Below are 8877 nucleotides of genomic sequence, written 5' to 3'. Positions count from 1 at the left end.
AAGAGCGGGAGAGGCTGGGAAGCGAGAGCCTGGCTCCCCACCGCCCTCCCGAATGTCCGCTGACCACAGCGACCAGTGATGGCACTTGACTGGGGTGACATGAGTGCACAAGGGCTCAGGTGTTGCTGGTGGTGTAGCCAGAACTGCTGGGTCCCAAAGGAAACACTGGGGAGCAGTGCTGGGGACCATGGAGGCAGCTGGATGCAGCTAGAGCCCCAAACCTCTCACTGGGATGCTTTCACCCTTCTTCCCGATGGATTTTTTTTTTCCATGTTAAACCACTGCAAGAATCTAAATGCCTCCTAAAAATGCTCACTTTTTTTTCCTCTCCTTGGGCTGCTGCCCTCTCACAAGCTTGTGCAAGTCACTTCCATTGGACCACAACCACCTTATGGGGCTCCCTATCCATCCCCACCTGACCCTGAGCAACCAAAGAACTGATGTACTGGAACTGCCTGTAAAAATATTAAATATCACTGATATAAAGACAGGTATAAACCCATATAAATATGGAACAAAGGATGGGAAAAGATGTGGAGTGGAGCAGAGCCACCAATTTGAAGGCTACCATGGCCACAGGACATGGATGCTCAACCCACTCAGCAGCAAACCGCACCCACCTGCCCCCGTTTTTTAATTAAAAACTAACTAAATAAAGTAAAATCCCTTCCAAAACGTGAAGGCTTTCACCCCCGAGCAGTACCTGGCTGCGAGGTGTCTGTCTGGCCCCGCTTGGCCCGCACGCAGTACTCCCACCGGACGCCGGCATCCTGGACGTACTGCTCTAGGTCCTGGAAGAGGGCGGAGAAGGAGAGGCGGCTGGCGCGCTCGATGGTGTAGTAGAGCAGGGCTGCCCGCCACAGGAAGGGCTGCTTGCGGAAGAGGACGCTGTGCAGGCTGGCCAAGCCCTCCTCTGTGGGGTTGGCGGGCTTCAGGCTGTACTGCTTGCGGCCCTCGGAGCTGCGCCAGGGCTGGCGGGTGTTGTTCACCCCCCGAATGTAGTGGGTACCTGTGGAGAGGGGGATAGGAGTGAGTGTTGTTGGCTGCAGCCTCCAAAATGCTCAATCCCCTCATCCTCTGAGTCGCTGGGGCTGAGACCGAGCACCTATGGATGCCAACTTCAGATGCTGCCATGGGACATCTGCTTGCTCCGGTGGCCAGGGCAGGGGTTTGGGTGCATGGGTGGGTGTCTGACAGCCTCTGTCCCATACACAAAAGGACCCAGGTGGTCTCAGCCCCTTCCAAAACCTGCCAAGGAGCACCCCTCCGAGATGCCTCCTTGCAGGACCTGGTGGGTATAACCTTGCCCCGTCGTCCTCACAGCTCCCAGGCTGTTATCCAGTGACAGGGGGTCACAGCATCCCCCCTCCCCTGCCCCGCTGACCTATCTCATGGCGCAGCATCCCCTCCAGCCAGTGCTGCCGGGCTCCGGCCAGGTTGATGGCCAGTGTTGGCCGACTGTCCTCCACCATCATCACTGCCTGCGACAGGAGGTCATCGGTGAGCTGCACGACTACCTGCGGAGAAGGAGGAGGCAGCCACCATCAGTGCTGCTGCAGGAGATGCTCAGCGGGGTCTCGGCTCCATGCAGAGGCTGAGGTGGTTGGAAAAATTATGCACAACCATCATCATCTTATGCTGCAACTCCCCACAGCAGCCACAGGCAGCAGGAGCAGGTGTGGGGGCACTGTCGGTGCTGAGGGGGTGCCGAGAGGAAAGAGATGAGCCCATGGGGGGATGAAACAGCTCCTTTAATCTCTTTACAGCCAGCAAAGCTGAGCAGGCACCATGGGGCAGCCTCCTCCAGCATCGCTCTGCCTCCAGCACCGCCCCCTGGTCCCACTCCTGCATCCCCACTGGCACAAGACGACGCAGTACATTCGGTCACCAAATTGACCCCACTCTAAACAACCGACAGCACCCACTTTGCTATGGGTCCAACCTCTTGAACCCAACAAACATCCCAGGAGGAAACCAAGGCTCCGGCTCCACATTCCTGCAGATTCTCCCTTTTGTGGCTCCAAGACACGCGCAGCGAGGACTGATCCACACCAGCCCACCCTCATCTTTATACACAGAAACATCTTTACACAGAAATAACCATCTATTTTGGGAAACCTGGGCTATTGCAAGTGCTGTAGCCAAGGCAGCTGCTCTACATTAACAGGAGTTAATGTGCTGGCCAAGCAGCATTATCTGACCATCCAACTGCAGCGACTCGAAGCCACAGCATCACCAGAGGAGCCACATCCCCAGGAGCTCTCACATCCGAAGTTTGGCTGCAGCAGTGCTTGGGACCTTGGGGCACATACCAATTTAATATCAAAATTCTTCTCCGGCAAAATATTACCTCTAAAAACCACCTATTATTTCATGGCTAATACTCTTCGGGTTGAAAATGTGCACACATGTTAATACGTAGCAATTCTACTCTCTTATTTTAAAAAAAGGAGAGGAGACTGAATGAGGTTGCATTAACCCAGATTTATTATTGTGCAAAGGTGCTCATGAAAGCCAACAGCGCAACAGAACAGAGGCTACCACAGCAACCAACAACACAAAAATACAGTGCAATTGCTTACCTGGATTAAAATATACTAGCGTGAAAGAGACTCTCTCCAACGCCGAGAAAAGACTTGCCCGTTCACTTCTCACTTCAATTCTGGTCATTCACTGAGACACACAACTTGCTTTATTTCAGGACCCTCTGGCTTTGCAGATGCCGTTACAACAGGGGCTATTGGACAGGACAACAAAGTCCTATTCCTGAAGCAGCAATGTCGGCTCCCCAGCTTCGTCACCTCTCTGGTTCTGAGCAGGATCCCTTGTGGGCCACCAAGCTTCTGCTCAGCTTTTGTGGATGTAGGGATGGACAAAGGGCTTGTTCCCAGGAACTGAGGAAAGGTCGCTGACGGCTTCTGCAGCACGGGCTCCTGCCTCTTCCCAGCTCCCTGGCACTGCAGCAGCCTGCCCATCTGCTCAGGACCTTGCAAAAGCAAAGCACCAGCACTGAGTTGCTCCAGGGTGGAGCAGCACCACCGACGAGATCCCACGAGATGCCTACTAGCACTATTTGGGCCAACAGCATTTCACAACCCCAAGGACTGCCACACAGCACTTACCAAAGGGGCCAAGGGTTATTCTGCTGCAAGCTGGGATCTCGCTGAAATCCATACAGAGACGTCTGAGCTCCAGCAGTGTCACCTTGGTCCTGAGCCAGAAGAAAGGCAGAAAACCTTCAGGATCTGCAGTTCGAACCCCAACAAAGGAGCTTTTGAAGGCAGAAAGTTAATTACAGCACAAATACTTACCCACGAGCACGCTGCTGGAAAGCGGGATCCTGCCTTCGCCGATCGGTGCTAGGGACAAAGAGCAGCCGCCTGCAGCGACTGCCACCAGCCCGGCCACACTGCGTGCAGGCAGCACGGGCAGCTGACACACCAACGGGTCGGTGTAAGGGCTAACACAGCCCCTGCATTGGAGCTTCTTTTGGGTTTTGTTTTTGTTTTTTTTAAGAAAGCCATCATGATTAATAGGTAACAGGGAAGCAAACGGCACAGCAGAGCAGATGGGGCACAGCAGGTTAAAGTCAGGGATTACAGATACAGGCGTGGGGAGGGAGATCCACGTCTGAAACCGCCCAGTTCCCTGACAGGGTGTTGTATTATTGGCGATGCAGAAGTTTTGGTGAGTTTTTGTCTTGTACAGGGAGTAAGGTTTGCCAACCTCATTAAATCGAGAGCAGATCAAACCCTTCCCTCCTTCCTGCCCCAGAGAAATTCAGCAAAATTTGTAGTGAGTGGCAAGAAATAAAGCAATGCTTTAAGGGTTTTAAAAGCACTTATCAAAAGTTTCAGATAAAAGAGCCTCGTATCTCACGCACCCATGTGCAAACACAATTACTGAACCCTGTGCTCCCTTGAGCAAAGGGAAAATTACACAGGAAGGGAGCCAGTTGTACACCAATATGTAAAGAAATAAGTGGCTTTCTGCCCAGCCAGAGCTCAGTCTGGGCTTAGATTAATGGAAAAGAGCAAAACAGCTGAATTTAATCAACTAATAAAATCAAAAGGTAGACCACAACTAGCAAGTCATGAGTGTAGGTCTGTAAGCACAACTGGGCAGCTGCTAGGTTGGGTATTTGGACTGGTTCTGGATACCAAAAGGCAGCTGAATTATAGGGAGAGATTTCCAGAGATCCTTTACATCCTAAGCAAAGCCTTGGGAGGGCCAAGGTGTCAAATCATCATCTCAGGGACACCCTGGTGAAGGATCACAGCAAACCAAGGGGGCTGGAGGAGGAACATCTCTGGGCCAGGCAGGGCTCGGGGGACAGCTCACTCCTGCTTTTGCAGGCAAGAAATGCGTCGAGCAAGTTGATGCTTCTGGGCAATGCTCATGAATAAACCCTGTTTAGAGATGGAGGTGAAAAATCAGAGCTACAAAAAACAGTCTGGCCAAGAGGCAGCGGTGAGGAAGGCCCCATGTGAGCCAGCACTGCCCCATGTGGCCTTCTGTCCTGCAGCAAACAGCCAAAGGCAGCCCCAAGAGCCAAAAAAGCAGAGCCAGGCTCAGAAATCCTTCTCACTGCTTGAACCCAGGACCCTGGAAGCGTTTTGCCCACACCTTGCTGGCAAGAAGGGGAAAAAAAGCCCCTGAACCAAAGCTGTGGAACATGCCATGCTGGATGCTGCAGGGTGCACAGAGAAATCAGATTAAGAGACGCTGAACTTCCCCCTGGCTCCATCCCTCATAGCTACCATCGTACCTTAACCATGTATCTCCCAGCCTTAAAGCCCGAGCTGGGGGTTTCAAAGCGCCATAACCTGGCATATCCTGCAGGACAGCAGGAAATCTCTCGCCCTAGCTTTGCTTTTGGACATGTGAGGGAAGGCAGCTGTCGGAGATGTCTGCCATACCACCGCTAACATCAGTAATTAATACCTTGTGTATGCCACGCCACCAAGCAGCAGCTCCTATCTCTCAAGCAGAAAAGGGAGATATACACTGAAAAAATCAAAGGAAATTGGTGGGGAACCAGCACCCACGTAGAGCAAATGCAGCCAAGCCAGAGACAGGAGGACACCACGGCTCAGAGTAGAAAAGTTTCTTCTTTGTACCCAAAACACATCTTAATTTGAGTCCTTTTTATCAGAAAATAAATATTTTGCAGCTGTGTTTTACCAGCAATAATGCTGGGACACAGATTACCTCTCCCACGCAGCCTTCCTTCTGCATGTACTTTCGGATCACGGACCAGATCTGGCACTTGCTCAGCAGCCTCCCGCCCGTGGCGACTTCAAAGCTCTCATAGGTCCCATACTTCTCCAGGACGGCACGGATGATCCTGATCGCCTGTCAGACGCAGAAACAAAACATCAGTGCAAATGCTCTCCCTGTCTATAAACACACCCTAAAACCCCACGTGCAATAAAACCCAGTGGAGATAATCCCTGATAAACACCTGTAAAGCGAGACAGGGTTTTGCAGTATCTAAAAAACTGATGAGACTGACTCAGCTGGAGGTGGTCACCAGGACAGACAGGCACATAACGCCATCAGCATGACACACAGTACATCCTTTCTGCTTTTTATCACCCTTGCAAGCATCTGTGGTGGGAACCAAGCAGGAACAAAACAGCAGCATCGCAGCATGCTGTCTCTGTATGTTAAAGCTGTGATTATTTTCATCTGTTCTCCTTGCAGACTTGCACAAGGGTCTAGTTTATCAGCTCGCTTTTTACTCCAAGGGTTTCTTAGCGCAGTGTGCATTGTGATCCCGGTAGGACACCTGGGTATCACCGGCATTGCCCTTCGCAGCGCTGCTGCTTCCTCCTCTTTGGCTCAGCACAAGCAGCCTGCTGCACACCAACGAAAGCAGCACCTGCTATTTCATTAGCGTTAACCTTCATGGAGCATCTATAAAATACGAGCATTTATCAGCACATTTCCTTCCCAAAAAGTGAGTTTGCATTTACAAACAACTACTTTTTCCATCCCATTAACATATATATTCCAAACCAGATGATGACAACTTCACACGAGTTGCAGGTTTTCCAGCAGTTTCATTGCATGCCAAAGCCTGGCTGCTGAGCTTCCCAGCCCAGGACCAAATGCTGCTCCTGAACACTGCATGTTTTACCTCCTCCTGTTGAGCAAACCCGCTTTGCTCTCCAGGCAGTGGCTGGAGCCCTGCAGAGGAGATCCCATTCCCTTCCTCACCCCTAAGGGCACCCAGGATCAGGAGATGGGTGCTCACCACCACTACCAGCACCCAAACCATCCAACATCACCTGAGAGGGGCTCTGTGGTGTGCACCTGGGGAGCAACCTCCTCTACCCCAGTAGAAGGTCCCGATTTTCCTTCCTTTCCTGGACAACCTGGGATTTTATTCTCGAGTCACTCATTGTGTCTTTCCAGGAGAAGCTGTGTAGATTTGGGGGGTTTTTGTGTGTGCTTTCAGGGTTTTTTTGTGCGGGTTTGGGTTTTTTTTTTTGTGCGTGTGTGAGTTGTTTTGTTTGCTGAACGATCAGGACTGGTTTTGCAGCGCTGCAAGGAACCTCCCGCTGACAGCAGCGGAAAAGGACCATTCCTTCCTCCCACCTCTGCTCAGCTCCTTGCCCTCTCCTCCCAGGGGATCCAAAGCACTGAGCCAAGAGAAACCTAGCACAGCTGGTGCCCAGGAGTAAGAATGACCAAAAATCATGCTCCCCGCCGACCTCCAGCGCACATCCCGACGAGCAAAATTCCTAAGATACCAAGTTTTGTTTCCTGAGAGGCTGCTGAGCATTCGTGGGCAGCCCAAAATCATGCACCCACCATATGTGGTCGGATAACAACTCCTTCAGCCCCAGCTCTGGGCGGATGCTGCTAACATTCCCATGATAAACCAGAGACGTGATCAGTGTGATGAGCATCCAGGGGGCTAGAAGAGTCCTTCTGGTTTATTAAAATAGTCTATTAAAAAATAAAATACCCCACCAGCACATGGAGGGAGCAGCAAGCTTGAAGCAGGGAGCTGGTGTTGGTTTGTCTGCTCTTGTCCAAGGATGCTGGCTTAGCAAAATGTCTCCTTTATTTAAGCTCCAACATTAATGCAGGTTTTTATAATAAAAGCAGCTTATGGCTAATAGTTAGCTGGCAAGAAAGAAAGTTTCCAAAATAAAAGAGACTGGAAGGGGGTTACTGAAGGGCATGAGCAAAAGAACAGTGATACAAACACTGTGCCTCCACACCATGACTGAAGAACTTGGCGAAACATCGGTAGAAACACTCAACACTTAACATCTCTTGCAAAGGGTTTTAGGATCCAGGACAAGACCATTCACACTGGCTACAAACACTTAATTTCATTCATTCAAAGTAATGCACAGAGAAAAATAATCTCCATTATTCATCTTTTACTATATTGCAAGTCAACTGTGCCAAAAGAGAATGCAAGGGGGGATATAGCTCTGAAAAACTCATTTTACCACATTACTTGGAGCATGAAATGCAATCAAATGTGGGAGGAAAACACTGAAAAGCCAGCACAGTCTTTAGAGGAGTCAGACTGACTCCTCTGCAACACCATCGCTGGCACCAGTTTAACTGGGGCAGAGGCACAGCCGGCACTGGAAGTGACTAACTGCTCAGAAAGCTGTTTACAGAGCCAGCCCGGATCCTCTGGATAAGAATTCCGGCAGAGATACAGGAATGCAAGAATAAGTAAACATTCAAAAACCAATAAATAAATTGGTGAAGAAGTTGTTATTTGAAACACCAGAGGTAAGCTCCTGACTAGGGGGTGTAAAGAGACGCTGCTGCCACACACGTCTGAATTTATTGCAAGAGCTTTCCCTCTGCTTCCTCAGATGCAGCTAAAAGAAGTCCCTGTGGCAGGAAGGATGCTCCTGCCAGAGGCGGGATGCCCAGTCCATGGAGCAAACTGGTTCTGGGGCACTGCCAGGCTCCCAGCTCCAAGCAGAGCGCAAAGAGAGGGAGCAGCTCCATTCCCACCTCGCGCTGCCTGCATCCAGGAAGGCTCATTGGTGGGCAGAGCATCACAAAAGCACACTCCTGCCTATTTCCTACCATTAAATGCCCGGGTACTGTTTGCTCGCTGCCATCTGCATGTAAACATTAGGCAGAGAGTGAGTCAGAAACATTTTAGTAGCGCTTGAAATGGAAACAGTTGAGCAAAACAGTACTGATTGCACCAACAATTATCACAACTGACCATGCCTGCTGATGCGTTAAGGATGCTGCCCCACTGGGCAACCTTTGGACCTTTCAGAAAACAAACCACACTCAACCCACCAGCTCATCCAGACTAAAGACCACTCCCCATGCACTCACCCATGTGCTCCAGCTCCTCGTTTGCTATTTCTACAGCAACAAGTGCAAAGTCAAATAACAGCAAAGTGTCCCTGATGGAGAACCAGCTCCTGGCCACCACCATGTAGCCATAAGCGAGAGCCAGTTTGATGCTGGTCGCACCAGTATGACCATCACCCACAGCAACCATGGAGCACATCCTGCTCCCAAAGGTAGGCCAGGTCACTGGAGAAGAATTTGAGAAATAACAGGGCCGAAGGCAGGACACCAAAGATGCTGAGTGGAGCAGGATCAGGCAGCAGAAGCTGGGATGGACAGCAGGACACCATGGGCCAGCTCCTGGACCATGGTGTGGTCCCACCACAGTCCATCCTGGTCCCACCACGCCAGTGACACTGCCCTATGTGAGGACACCCACACCTTCACACCTGCCGGGTTATTGCCCTCATGGGGTGGGAGGAAGGTGGAGGTCCTCCTCCTCCTCCCCTAAGCCCTGCCGTGATGCTCATTACACCGAGGTAGCAGGCAGCGGCACCGGCAGGGGGACCACGGCACCGAGGG

At 51.2% G+C, this 8877-nt stretch overlaps 1 protein-coding gene across 1 annotated transcript in view; it reads right to left on the bottom strand.

The window, feature by feature from the left end:
• The window catches only part of LOC104547739 (uncharacterized protein KIAA0895-like), a 9234-nt gene extending 728 nt beyond the window's left edge, over window positions 1-8506 (bottom strand). Inside the window, exons 1-4 of the mRNA XM_010193554.1 lie at window positions 8338-8506; window positions 5212-5360; window positions 1385-1517; window positions 703-1009 (exon numbers count right to left, since the gene is read on the bottom strand). Coding sequence (XP_010191856.1) covers window positions 703-1009; window positions 1385-1517; window positions 5212-5360; window positions 8338-8506 — 758 coding nt within the window. The remainder of the gene's footprint in view (window positions 1-702; window positions 1010-1384; window positions 1518-5211; window positions 5361-8337) is intronic.
• Window positions 8507-8877: the final 371 nt, after the last annotated feature.

The sequence above is a fragment of the Mesitornis unicolor genome, unplaced genomic scaffold, assembly GCF_000695765.1.
Source record: "Mesitornis unicolor isolate BGI_N332 unplaced genomic scaffold, ASM69576v1 scaffold29361, whole genome shotgun sequence".
Classification (NCBI taxonomy): domain Eukaryota; kingdom Metazoa; phylum Chordata; class Aves; order Mesitornithiformes; family Mesitornithidae; genus Mesitornis; species Mesitornis unicolor.
This window is presented reverse-complemented; position numbering and strand designations above follow the sequence as displayed.